General features: G+C 38.6%; 2 protein-coding genes across 2 annotated transcripts in view; one reads left to right on the top strand and one right to left on the bottom strand.

The window, feature by feature from the left end:
• hhip (hedgehog interacting protein) overlaps window positions 1-13,828 on the bottom strand; it is a 34,753-nt gene extending 20,925 nt beyond the window's left edge. Inside the window, exons 1-5 of the mRNA XM_023957598.1 lie at window positions 13,544-13,828; window positions 9,718-9,910; window positions 6,190-6,334; window positions 4,642-4,843; window positions 168-319 (exon numbers count right to left, since the gene is read on the bottom strand). Coding sequence (XP_023813366.1) covers window positions 168-319; window positions 4,642-4,843; window positions 6,190-6,334; window positions 9,718-9,910; window positions 13,544-13,828 — 977 coding nt within the window. The remainder of the gene's footprint in view (window positions 1-167; window positions 320-4,641; window positions 4,844-6,189; window positions 6,335-9,717; window positions 9,911-13,543) is intronic.
• Window positions 4,733-14,676, top strand: part of LOC101166773 — a 79,837-nt gene continuing 69,893 nt past the window's right edge. The window contains exon 1 of the mRNA XM_023957600.1: window positions 4,733-4,867. The gene's annotated coding sequence lies outside the window, so the exon portion shown is untranslated. The remainder of the gene's footprint in view (window positions 4,868-14,676) is intronic.

Here is a 14,676-nt window from a genome sequence, read left to right as displayed (position 1 = left end):
AAGCAATGGGAACTTCTAACAGTTTTTACAGTTTTGTTACAACATTAAATTAGTAAAACACCTTGAGAACTACCCCAAAACCGTAAAAGGCCTGTGGTTTCAGTGTTCCTTCAGGCTGATGAGAGTAAACATTTAAAGGTAGATGTGGAACACACTTATCCCATTACCTTGAAACAGTGTATTCAACCACACGGAGAATGTGGTCATGGGGACCGATGGCCCAGCGCTCTTGGTTGGTGGTATAAGAGACGTAGAGTTTGCCATTTTTTTTGTAATTGGGGTGGAATGCCAGGCTGAGTAGGCCCCTTTCATCTCCACCCTGCAGTCATTTAAAAAGAAATACAAAAGAAAAAAACAAAGAAGGACCAGAAGTTAATTACGTCTTTCCTTGGCTTCTGCAAAGTAGAATGGTGGTGAAATCAATCCCCTGCTCATCTTCATGTGAAAACGAAACTCCTGCAAGCCCCATCCCTCCCCACCTCCATTTGCCCTCAGGTTGCCTAATCCACTTATATTTGTCCATCACACCCCCCTTTTCACAGCCATACTATTATGTCAGTTCTCCTCTGCACACCTTTGCCTTCCTTCTTTAATATTCTATTACCAGCCTTTATAAAACATTTGACTGTTGGAAGAGATATACCCCCCCCCCCCCCCCAACAAACACAGGCACACACTCCCACACACACAGACACACTCCACCCCCCACCCCACTCAGACCAACAAGAAGGTCTGGGGCCCTGTGCCGCCCAGACCCTCCCGGTGGCCTCCATTGTGTGGTGATTTGTGTGTGTAATCTTTGGGGGATATTTGTGAATGCTGAGCTGAGTGGTTAAAAGAATTTATTAGCTCACTCACAGTTCATAGAGAGCACAAAAGTGCAGGGTGCTTCAGTCTGTGCTTTTTGCTCCCAGTCCCCTTACCCTTTCCTGATTCACACAGAATCTATGTAAAATTCGAGCCTTGGATGTGAAGGGGAAAGAATGATGGAGTCGAATTAAGAGGAGAGGGGAAAAAAAATAAAAACTAAACAAGAAATAAGCTGCCAACTCCCACTGTCTTGGCAACATGTTTAGAAAACATCTAAATTGCTTGTGTAATATGTAAACCTTTGTCTCACCCTGGAGGCAGCAGCATCAGTTGTCACCACCCTGGTGGTCTACCCATCACAGTTAGCTATAATCATAAGCTATAGCATTTCATTCCCCAGGCAAACACAGCCAGGTCTGTCCTTTTAATGTTGCATTCTCTTCTACAAAAAGGACGAATGACCAGAATCAAACCTACAGCCGTTTACGTGAGCATCTCCGTCCATACAGCTTTCAGAAGATATTTATTTTTTGGTAAAGAGAAAGCCTTCTGCCAAACCTAACTTTTATTCAGCGAAAGGTGGTGTAGCAGTTTAATCATTTAGGCGTCAAAAAGGTAAATAAGAAAAAATGTGCTTTATTTCTTGGTGACACTTGGAGTGAAACTTACTTCACATGAGGTCTAATTACAACAGTCAAACCAGGGGTGTCATCATTAAACACGTTTTCTTTTTGGCAATGTAGTTGGATTCAAGACAGCCGTAATTTTTCCAGGCAGCAGGATCAGACCAAATTTCCCACGATGCATTTATCTGTGTATTTTTTCCATAATACATGACACAGCATTCTTTTATTTCCTTCAATTCTGAACTCAGGAGTTAAACTTTAGGCCCAGTCCAACTCTTGGCATCGCTCCACGGAAAGCGGAGAATATAACGGATGAGGTGTGGTTATTATCTGATGATCCATTACATGGAACAGTGATCTTGTCTGAACGACAGTGAAACATGGACGCAAAAAGCCTCCTAAGTGGGCAGATAACAAGCTGTTTCATGGAGGATTCTCTACCTCCACGTCAAAGCAAAACCTCATGACTCATGCTAACAGATCATTCAAATCTTTGAAGCAGGAGAAATCTTTATCTGATTGGAAAAAAAAGTAGCTTAATAACATGTGCATTTTCACAGCAGTTAACAAGTATGGCTGTGGCTTAATGTAAGCATTCTGTCAGTAAAGCTTTATATCGCTGATTGATTGCTTTTATCAAAGATTAAAGTTTGTTTCTATAATCCGCAACGTTTTTAGGAACTGCTGAAATAAGTATTTTATGAGTTAAGCACAAGCATTTATAAATAAAAACTATAATTTCCTTAAGTATAAAATTTAACTAAATTTGAGAGTAAAAACAATCAGCCAAAAATGTGGAAAGGTTTACAATTTATAGAAAAGGGGAAAAATCCAAGCGGCACAACATGCCTCGAATTGCACTTGATGTTTGTAAAAATCTGTAATTTTGAACGAAAGAATGGTTTAGAAATGACAACAGCCATTGACTATTGTTGTATGCAGCCATATTATTACCTGTGATTAATACTAAAACAATTGTTTTAAAATGTGCTGATGTGACAGCCATATTAACTCGGTTTTGCAAAGCGGTGTGCTACATATGCAAATTTAAACCTTAATCTCAAATGGTACTGAAACAAAAACATTGCTTGTAATGTTGGAGAAAAAAAGTCCATCTCTAGAAAAAAAAATAAACCACCATGGGGAATAACAGAAGAGTGCAGTTTGGCATATTCTACAAATAAAAGATTTGAGCAGTGCATTTTAAAGGTTTGTTTTGCAGCAAGAACATAAAAGAAAAATAAAACTTTTATACTTTGATGACCAGTAAGGCAAAATTTTGCAAAAATATGATCTATTTTACTATCTGTAAGCAAGGTATCTTTGTTGTTCTGACACTAAAACCTATGTTAATCATGTTCTACAATGTAGGAAATAAGAACCTTTGCAGGTTGGCAGAGGTGTACTTTCATTTTAATAAATGTAAATTAATACATTGATTTTAGCTGACAACAAGACATCTAATCTACCACTTCTGTTTAAATAAGCATCTACGTGACTGGAGGGGATACAGACCGTCTCTAGTTTTGGATAATCTAAAACCTATTTTATAGTATAAGAAGCTATTTGAGGAAAACGTAATATTAGAAACAGGAATTCTTAAATTGAAACATCCTGGTATGTTAAAGACTACTTTGCACACAAGACTTAGAACCATCATCGGTAGGGCATGTTTGATTTGGAATGTGGATGATGACCGGAGAGTCATGAGTGAATTTCAAGAGAACACCCACAACGCAGGTAACGTCAAAACACAGCACCAGTTCTGTGGTCTAATTGACACAGAAGGGATCCCAGACAGGAGGGGCATAGAGGAGCACAAGGAAACACAGAACATTACAATCAAAGCATGTGCGTGGAGCTAATGATAAACTCATTATCTGCCTTATCTTCTGGCTGCCTGGGTTCCTCTGTCTGTATAAAGGCAGCTCCATCCTGTTGATGCTCCCAGTAAACACCTTAGCCCTCCCCAGTTCTGTCAACCCCCAAGTGTTTGTGGGCCTGTTCTAGCAGCCAACATCACAGAATAGGACTCCTGGGACCTGCATGGGATTGAGCCACAGCTAATTGTCATAACAGTCATTCTATCCACAACCAGTTTGGACTAAATTATGATAAGAGAACTGAGAAGAGCAGGAAGTGTATCCCACAGAGTGTAGTTGCCAATTCAAAAGCTGTGGTCTGTTTGACTCTTTGTAAGCAAAGGGGTTTGTCAGCAGAGAGGCAAGGGGCATGTAAGCTAGATAAACTTCCTGTCTAGGAGTGTGCCCCCCAAACCTCCCAGCTATCTCATACCCTTATGGAATCTAAACAATTTCAGAACATTTTTTACACTCGGCATCCAAGATCATGTTGCTGTTAAGAATGGTAAATAAATAGTCTCACCACTAGAATGAAATTAACTTTGCAACCAACATTTCAAGATAATTTTTGACATATTTGGACCAAAACACTAAATGTATCTTTTAGAAGACATCCACGGTACTCAAAGATAGAAAGTGTTTTCACAATATGATGCAAAATATTGATAAGATGAATGAAAAAAAAAGGCTTCTGTCACTGAACTTGGACTTGTTATGCTCACTTTCTTAATAACAAACAGAGTATTGCAACAATGGTGGAAAATCCTTCCATGGATACAGACAGCATTTGTTTAACGTCTGGGCTCTTTAAAGCATGCATTACCAAATACACCTGACCGTAATAAACCAGCCAGAGAGACTAAACAGTGTCAGACCTCTATTAAAAAAATACTTAAGGCAAGGTTTCAATTAAAAAGACTATTAACCCTGTTGGGTGTACTGCTTTGTGGGCTGTATGAAAGTTACAATCATTTTATCTGTTTCAGACCTTCTCAGTGCGATACCAGGCAGTTTAGGAAAACCATTAAAAAAAGGTTGTAGGGAAAATTAGCAGAACAATTTGCACAAAGTTAACACACAGGTAATGTATGTTGAAACCCATTTGATTAATTAAAGATTGTTTGGTTTGGGAATAAAACTGGATACCCTTAATAAACAAGTTCCACTTAACAGGCATTTATCTTGGCTTTGGTCTTTGTATAGTAAGGACTTGCATTTGCACATTTGTGTTTCTGTGGGACAAGTTTTATAACATTACTTGTTTACCTATGTGCTCAAATGACATTGATGTTAACATTTTACTTTTATAAAACCTAAACATTAGAAAGCCAACAAAATCCTACCTTAAGGCCGTTCTGCACCAGCTTGTGGATGTCTAAGAAAGGTTCCTTGATTAGCTCGAGGTTATGGGTGAGTATCCTGACAATTCCCTCCCTCTCCAGGACAAAGAGCCGTTGAGAGCCATCGCCACAGTGAACCACAGCTACTGGCTGCTTTAGACCACTCAACACCTCCTGAGCACAGTAGCAGTTGTGTTTGTGTCTCCTGGGAAACAAGGAAGGTAAAAAGGTCAGTGAAGGATGCCGACACTACAGTTATGAGAAACAAGGGATGTGTACATCCTGTAGACCTAAATGAAGTACAACAGAATATAGGCTTACCATTAACTATTCATGGCATAAAGGAAATTGTCTTAGTAAAAACATAACTATACCCCCTTTAACTGTACAGATTTGTTTGCTGCAAAACTATGAACACCTTTTTCACTAATCCCCCTTTCCTTATTTTTTCGATTCTGTACATTTTATTTTAGAAAAGAACCACACTTAAAAAAAAATGTTCATTAGCAAGAGGGAGTCTCTGGGAGTTGGTGTGTGGTATTTATGTTATTGCCAAGAAAAAACACAAGACACAATACCAATGCTGATGCCACTAGAGTGCTAAATTTATTGTTGGGATATAGAAGATTGGCATAAGAAGGTTGATTGTTATATTTAACCCCTCTTCAGTTGTGTAGTGGTACAATTTAGTATTAGTATTATTTAGTATTAAAGTATTACATTCAAAGCATCAAAATGTCAACCAATAAATATCTTTCTTTTTTAAAGATCATTGTTTTTAATCCAAACAATCCACTGCCATCCTTGCTAAAACCTTTAGAGGAGGAGTTCAATCATTAACTGGCCCAACCTTTTATAAGATCTGGTACAACAGGAGTTTTGTCCATTCATACCATGCATCTCTATTGTCAACATTAAAAAAGCAACAGCCCTTTTGGCTTCCCAATTATTATTACATGGTCATCCATGTAGGGCCAGATATAAAACATTTTAAACATGATAATGTGACTACCTACCACTTAAAACCACATCAAACTGTCAAACATAACCTACAGTCATATGTCATGAATTATTTGTCTTTTTTCTGTTTTTCAATGTTTCTGTTCTTAATCATTCTATACAGCCACTTCTGCTCTCTGGACTCGTCAACCTAAAAAATCTAGGGACGACTAAACGGCCTGTGATTCAGGTGCATGTGCCCCATTGCTGTCTTGCCTCAGGAAAATCAAAAATAAAAGGTAACCCCAGAGGACAGAAAGCAAAACCCTTGTTGACGTGGGGAGCTTTTTTTCCCCACCAAACCTGAGTAAAAACAATTTTAATAAGACCTGACATGACCTGGAGAGTTAAATACCATTTCTGAGGAGTTTGCCAAAAAGGAGCAGTAAAACACCATGGCCGTCTATAACATAAAAGTCACATGTTTACATGTCAAAGCTTAAGTCGTAGAATTGATGAAACATAAGAAATCTACCGTACTTTATTTAAAAAGTAAAATAATTACTATTGTAGCATGCTTGTGTTCCATGGGGCAGCTAGGCAGCAACAAACCTGTTTAGTCCATCTATTTTTTCATCTTCCAAGTAGTTTGAATCTTGCCCGAGAAGTTGCCTCCGTTGAAAATCTGGAAAGCATAAGCCGGCACCTCGCCTCCCATAGTACTGGCAGAATTCGTCCACATCGGCTTGGAACAGTTCTATCAAACACAAAAGATACAAACATAAACGCCAAATCGCAGCTTTGGGTGTTTCTTGATCACTTGATTTGAACAAAAAACAACAAGAAAATGCAGTGTGGTCAATGTGGCATTTCTGAATAAACAGAAACATTTCTTTTAGAATGAGCTATATTGATTTACATCAAAAAAAAAAAAAAAACTCCAAAACTCTGACAGGAGATTTGCATTAGCAGAGAGATTATTCACAGCTGTGGTTTTTCACAACAATATAGTTTAAAAATGAAAAAAAGGAAAGGGAAAAGTGGGGTCTCACAGGCACTCAGTGACTTTAAAACAATCTTGACAATATTGTTTCCTCTACTCTATACCCCAGAGGACGGAGGAGAGAAAATACACTGGTGGTAAAAACACAAACAGGGTCTCCCAGTCCCTTCTTTCATCTCCTTCTGCTGCCACACACTGCACGGGGCTGACCACATTAAATACTGGAGGTGATAGGATATCCCCTCAAACATCTAAACACATCATGAAGATCAAACATGTGTAGAAACACTTGGACAGGTCTGGTCATACCACCCACATGCTTTGTGTCTGCAGTTATCTTTAACATGTCGGTTGGGGACCTTGAGTTCAGGATAAGGGAATGAGTGAAGGGAAGATATATGAGAAGAATGGAAAAGGTGGGAGGCCCATGAGCCAAAGTCGGGGAGGTAAATATCTATATGGGAGAACAGTAGTCAAGTATGTCGCCTAATCAAGTATGTCGCCTTCAATGTAAAACCTATGGTCAGTACTTTTAAACTATCAAACACATGTATTTTTGCAAGTTCTGTTTGACGTGATCATGTAAAACGAATCAACACTAAATGTATATCTGAAATATCGACCAGGGCTGCCCAAGCCTGGTCCTTAAGATCTTATCAGCCTGTCTGATTTCTAGCTTTACTTGCAGCTGATTACCTAGATCAGATATTTTCAGTCAATCAAAATGTAGACACCTGAGTCACCAAAAAACCTGTAGAGAGAATTGTGAAATTGGTAAGCGGTAGAACTTGAAGTTGTAAAGAACAAATCCTTCTTTTAACTCTTCCTCTAAAACAAGCCCCAAGCATCTAAAGATAATGTAAAATGTAGTCAAACTGAACAGTATGTTGCCATTACGGTAAATAGTTGAACTTTCTTTAAGATGTTACTAAAAGGAAAAACATGAGTGGAAGGTAGCATGTCAAAGAAAAAAACAGGCAGCAGACAAAAAGAGGGTGAAGAAAGAGGAAGAGAAACAGAGAAATAAAACTCTGTCCATATCCCTGGCTCCCCATGCTAAAGTTATACTTCCATCTGGTTATCTTCCAAAGCAACCTGGGTGGCCCACCCAAAGTACTTGACATCTTGATGCACTTCAGCAGTTTTACATACACACAACCTTTGTAGAAAAATAAATGTGTCATTCGTCACCACATATGCTGATCTGTGGTGGGCTGAGAGGGGTAAGCAAGACAGAGCATAGCAGCGAACACAGGGAAAATAGGATTCTTTTCTGGATTCCTCTCTTGAGCTTTCTGGGTTTGACTCAGAGCCAATGTTTGTCAGCTTATAAACGTGCAATGTAATGTAATGTAACTTCAGACAGACCGTCTTCTTCTAGTCTCCTTCAAAATTCTACTAGGACTCAATCTTAACGTAAGAATCGACGTTATTTATGTGTTACATTCAGATGAGTATGGTATGTATGAGGCTGATATATGACTGACTTGTGGCATTTGGCATGTAAGTGGATTTAAAAGTCTTTAAAAGTGTTCTGTACTTGCAGATCTCAGCAAATCGAATCAATTTGAGACAGAGATTGGAACATGAGCTTGCTTGAAAAGATATTGCTATCAAAAAAAAAAAAAAAAGGATCATATTTGGTATTGACTTTGAAAGCACAGCCACCAGTTTCTCTGTAACCCTTTAACATGAATGAGAAAATGCTTTGAGAGAAGTTCCTGTATTACAGCACTATAAGAACAGAAAAACTGATAACACCACTGGAATCTTACCAACTGAATACTAGAAATAACCTGCCTTCTAGTATTAAACTACACAATGTTTTAATAATCAATACTTAACCCACAAAAGCAGCTACTTAGTGTCTTCACGGCATGTGTTGTTAGTGGCTAATTAAACTCATAAGGGAGGAGGATGTTTTTAATTGTGCATAGTAGCCGTTCCTTCCCTGGTAGGCAACAAACTTGACTGTTAGGTGAGTAAAGGGTGTTGAAGTATTTCCTCCTGCATCCATTCAAAGAGATAAAGACATGGCATTATTTACATATACTTAAAAAAGAGCCCCGATAGATTGTGCTAGGAGCCAGAGTGTTTGACAACAGTGGCTACAAGATGAAATAGTTATTTTGAACAATACTTAATGCTGGTGCACATTTGTAAGGGGACAGCAAGCTTCCCTTTTAATATCTGTGCATCAACACTGCAAAAGATATCCTTTAACATTACATTCGTATTGTTCAAGGGCTTTTAATGATCAACAACAGACACCATGTTTTCTAACTTGATTATGGTTTGCACATTTAAGATCTTATTTAATGAGGAAAAATGTAATACTTAGATTGACAATTTAAAATTTGCTTTCCTAGGGTTGCAGATATTTAGAAAAGAAAGTTTAATTTTTTAAACTAAAACTATTAAATCAAACTTTAGTTACAGTATAATGATTATGTGATACTTTAATGAGGATCGGAATCGCCTACTATCAGTGTAAAATAGCCTGAAAGTCCAACTGTCAAAATCAACTCGAAGGCGGGAAAGCATCTCAGTCCTATCTCGACCGAAGCTTAAACCCTGATTATAAAACACAAGAGATACAAAACAGGTTGCTTTAAGACAGTTCTTGCTTCTATTTCTAAAGATCTTGAAATTTGCCAATGAAATGTCATTTTGGCGAACTAAAAAAATAAAAAGAATTAAAAAGAAAATATCACCTGTTGTAAGTGACAGAAATGTTTAAATTTTGCTGTACACAATGTATCAGATTTGTTTACATTCTATTTGGCTGTCTACGCACCAAAACAAGGAATAAATGGTAAAAAAAAAAGGATTTACAACATGAAGAGGAGATAATAGATAAGATAAGAGTGGGTTTAATACATTTGCACAGACCAGAATACAGAGTTTTTCCATGAGTTTGAAACCCGGACAAGACTAGAGTGAATTTCCTTAATAAAATAAGATATGATGTAATTTTTAGTTTTTCATCACAGCCTTAACATTACTGGTGTATCACAGAAGCAAATGTAAATTATGTTTAATTATTCTGGATCTTTGTGTTTAATTATGTATCACCAGTTAATAACATGAGCAGTGGTTTCAGTTACATTTATGGTCTGTGTTATAAGTGTGTTTACCTGGTATGTGGCCCCTGCATGTGTAATAGAACTTGTGACAGAAATCCAGACAGAGTCGTGGCAGATCTGGCTCCCTGTGTGGCTGTCTATCTATGTCCAGGGAGTGGAACAACACCTGGGCGTTCGGGGAGCAGCGAGCACACTTGATCTCATCCAAGAGATGTGCACATTCCGTATTATTGGTGGAAAAAATCTGGAGAGAGCGCAAACACAGAAAACAACATGGTTTCAAACAGCAAAACCAAGTCAACATCATGATTAGAACTAGTAAAAGTTTATGGTAATTCTGAAGATGTGTGAAGATGATTTCAGAGTAGGAGATATAGAAAAACAGACTGTTGACTGAGCAGTTAAGTAAACCTTCGCCGTTAGGTCTCACCATTAAAAAAAACAGTTTAATTATTCAGCATTACCTCTTTAAAAACAACTGTGACTTATTTGGATAACATATTTAGACTTTTGTCTGCCTTTCCATGAAATTTGCAAAATGAATTGTTGCGATTACACGGTTGAAGTGATTAAATAACGGAAAACAGATGCCTCGCCAGATTTTTCCTTGTTACCTTCCCCAGATACCAAACAAAAGAGCTAGTGATCTTTTTCCTCAACCCCTGCTTCAGCTTGACTCAAGCAAATTCAGATATTCTGATAAACCCTCACTCTTATTTCCGTTGTTAAATCACATGTTAAAGGTTACTTTTAACTCCTTATGTGATTTTAAGATGTCACTTAGTTATTGCTGGTAGGGGTTGCCATTTGTATTTGTGATATAATCCCATCTGAAAGAGCTGTGGACATTAAGTAAATAAAGACAAATAGCAACTTCAAGTGTGTAACTTGGTAGGTGGGGGGGGGGGGGTAATTTGCAGGAGTACACAAAGAGTTAATCTAAAGGAAATTAGTATGATTATTTACATAACAAATTAGCTATAATAAAACACAATGTAATCTGTTTAAGGCCAAGAGCAGCGATGCTTGGACAAGCATGCAGGCTGGCTGGTAGTGTTTTGCTTTGTGTGGGGTCCATGTGTAAACACCAATTTAAAGATAGACATGCACATCATTCCCACTCTGGTATCAACAAATTAGCAGTCTGTCGAAGTCAATTAAACCAGGGGACCCAAGAGCTAACATATGGACACCTTGCATTGGGTTGCAGTACAAACGGCGACTGTGGAAAGGGTTTTACAAGGTCTATTGAGCTACGCTGAATCGACAGGTGGCGGAGCTGCTGAGAAAAACCTGATGTTCTAGCTGGGGGAAAGCTTACAGGAAATCAGAGAGGATTAAAAACATAAAAATCTTACAAAAGGAATAATCAACTCAAATCCAAATATAAGACTCGGCGACCTGAATAAATATCTAACTAGAATTTGATCAGAAATTCGATTTTCAGCAATGAAAGGGAGCCTTGTGCTGGGCATGACCTTGTATGTGAGCTATGTTCCTCCATCCTTTACTTTCATGCCATGTAGTAATGTGGGCATGCCTGCTCCCCTGCTCTAAATTGCACATTGATTCCGTGTGCCATGAACTGGCACAGGGTCTACAGAGAGTGGCATTTGTGTGCTCTCAGCCATGCTCTGTGTCCATATGTTACCGGGATAGACTCCAATATTGCCATCATCCTACCAGCACAAGAAGACCTTTGTATGTTTCTGTTTTGGTAAGTTTCACAGTAATGTTCCTCAAAATGCCAAAAGAACGCAGGGGTGAGACATGTAGGCTGATAAGGTTTACATGAAAATAGTTGACTTCTGAATCCAGATGCTCAGCTTCATGCAAGAAAACAGCTGACAAAATTGCTTTATTATCAAAAGAGTTGTGGCAGCAACATTGAAACGTAAAAATCTTTACAGATTTACACCACTTGTGTCAGCAAATCTTTTAAAGCTGTTTAGCTTGCTGTTTCTTCCATACACGCTCCAGGTTTTATGCAGTCAATAAAACTGGCAGGAGACATGGTATATAATTTGTTGCTTTATTGCTTGTAACAAATGCTGAAAGAGGACATATTGTCCATCAAAATATAACATTTTCCTAATCTAAGTGCAAAGATAGATATTCATACGGTCGGAAAATTGTAAACACAGTGGTCTTTTGATTATGAATATGCCATTTTATCCAAAATAAAAACACAAACAAACTGTGTTGTTTTCTAGGACATAACTTCTGCAGAGCAGCAAGAGTTCATTAGAAATTTACCTCCGAGTTGTGGGCGGGACTGTTGGTGCAGAGCAAGGTTGCTTTCCGATAACCTATTGTTTACACTCTCTCCCACTAGCTTACAGCCCCTCATAACCCCAACCTAACATTACAGGTACATCAAAAATGGTGAGCAATATCAGAGCTATCCAATATAGCCATACAGTTTTGATCCAGATGCCAGCTAAGACAAACAAAGTTGTACATGGACCTATTTGTCTGCAAGTAGAGCAGGGAGCTTGTGGCCTTCAATGCTTTTTTTTGTCTGCTTCTGATTCACAGCGATTTAATAAAAGAAATACTTAAAACAATTATTTTAAGCGTAATTTTATTTATAGATGTTGTCCATCAAAAGAAAAATGCTCAACTTTCAGGGGAGTGGGTCTTTAAAGGTGATAGAAATCAACGAAAGAGGGATAGACAACTCTAAGCTTTATGGAAACCCTTTTCCTTAGGGATAGGGATGCAAGTTTTCTGGCACAGTGAGTCAGTGAAGAACACACACACACACACACACACACACAAAAAGCATCAACTTGGACAGGGCTGATGACTTGAGGGGGGGGGGGGGGGGGTTGTTCTCCAGCTTCTCCTATTAGCGAAACCAACAAACACAATAGTGTTGTTGTTATTCCTTTGCCATAATCAGAAAGGGCTCTGTGTGTGGGCAGTGTAGTGGGGAGGAGGAGAAGTCGAGTTCGTCCTATTCAGGACCCCCCCCCCCCCCTCTTCGTTCGTATTTGCATGACTTGAGCAAAAGAAATGATGCAATATGGCTTTTTGTCGCAACACAAAGTGAGATACCACCCAGCTACTGAAATATCTGAAGAGTGCTTTACATAACAAAGGACCAACGGAATTTATTTTAGAAAAGTTTGGTACTTACAGTGGCGTCTTTTCTGCATTTCCGGTGTTTACGATATACTACTCCCCTCTATATTTTGTTTTAAGTAAAGTAGTTAGGTACATGCTAACTCTGTGAATAGTGTAATAGGGTTCGCCCAACAATTTTAACCTTTTACGTTAAGTACAATTTGTTCGTCGTATTGTCCCTCGGACGTAGCGTGGTTACATTTTGAAATGAATAAGGGTAAAACAAAATCCTACCTTAGGAGCAAAACGTTTCAATGGTTTCGTAACAGTATAGCAGCTTTCTCTCCTGGCATTTGTAGCCGACTGTTGCAGGACGTAACGTAAATCGGGTTATTGATTGCCATGGTAACGCAGAAGCGCATTGGACACGCCGCATTAGGGCTGCACTCGTATGTGATGCACCTGGTAACGAAACGCTGTTTCACCCAGGAAACTTCGACGTTCTTCTAATTTTAAATGTCAGGTAAACTAAACGAAGCACACAGGTCTGCACGTACAAAAGCGGGAACTCACGACATCAAATCCAGTCATAAATTAGCGGGGACGTAAACGCTAATGTCGCAAATTCGTAGAAATCGACCCAATTCAAAAACTGCTGGCAAAAATGTTCCCCCTAAAAATTCTGTACTTTCCCTTCACTTGCTCATTTCGACATATAGCTGACACAAGAAGACATTAATGTGAATTACACCATCTAAGATCATTTTCTGGGAGGAGAAAACAGCGTGGTAACTGAATTTCAACCTACCCTGGCATCCATACGGTGCAGAATCTGATAGGCAGCTCTCCTGGTGGGACAACAGGACACACGGGAATACAACATGTGGCAAAGTTCTCCGCTGTTGCTGCTGCTGCTGCCGCCGTCATGCAGTACTTTCCGCTCCCTTTTCTTCAGCCGCTTGGGCAAACTCCCGTCATAACATCTTCTACGCCTGGGGCTTATTATTTCTCCTTTCTCGCCGAACTTTGCGTCCCCACATTCCCAAACGTTTACAGCCACGACCAAGACGAGCACAAACTGCAAATGCTTCATAATTTCAGCAAAGCATCAAATGTTTAAGAAAAAAATAGCACAAAAAAAAAAGCTCACAAAATGTATTTTAGTTTTTATAAGCGGAATAAAAATGTGATAAAAAATATATTTGTAATTGTTTACACGACTGCCCACACCTAATGTACTGAAGACTGATGCAAAAACATAAATTATCCTAATTCCCCCCCAAATGTTGATCAAATATTAAAAACACAAGAAATATTTTAAAAGAAACCAATATATCCTTAATTAAAAAAAAAAAAAAGTCAAAAACAAAACAGCTTGATGTTCCTTTCAAATGTTATTCCCTTTGAGCAGTTTGTTCGTGCACGGGACTAAACAACTATGAAAATAAAAAGTTGCCTCTCACTAAAGTCCTCAGAGCGCTCACATGTTTTCCCGTGCTCTTTCCTCCTTCTTTTTAACCATCGCGCGAGAAGCGGGGCGAGCGCGATGACGTATTACCTCGCGGGAGCGCGCGTCGGGCTCCAGTCGCGTCCACGAAGAGGTAAACAGTTACCTGTCAATGCGGTGAAAGGACCCACACACACGCTAGAAATCCCGGTGTTGGAACAGTTTATAGAAAATAAAATAATATTATTGAATAAGTGTGTTCTATTATATTTCAGTTTGCATAGGTTTCCATTCTATATTTTTACGGCAGCTAAAAACAGGTGTGTTGTACTTTAGGCCAGCTTTGACAACAAAGTCGCAAGTCAAATTCAGTTCAATTCAACAAAAGGCTACTATTTGTATTATCAGAGAACTCTTAAAGCTTTTTTATTGTTTTAGGTTTTTTTTTTGTAATTTAATTGTTTTTGCAAAGAAAAAGAGACTACATTATATTT

This window comes from Oryzias latipes, chromosome 1, assembly GCF_002234675.1.
Source record: "Oryzias latipes chromosome 1, ASM223467v1".
Lineage (NCBI taxonomy): Eukaryota > Metazoa > Chordata > Actinopteri > Beloniformes > Adrianichthyidae > Oryzias > Oryzias latipes.
The sequence above is the reverse complement of the archived record's forward strand: the minus strand, read 5'-3'. Positions and strand labels throughout refer to the sequence as shown.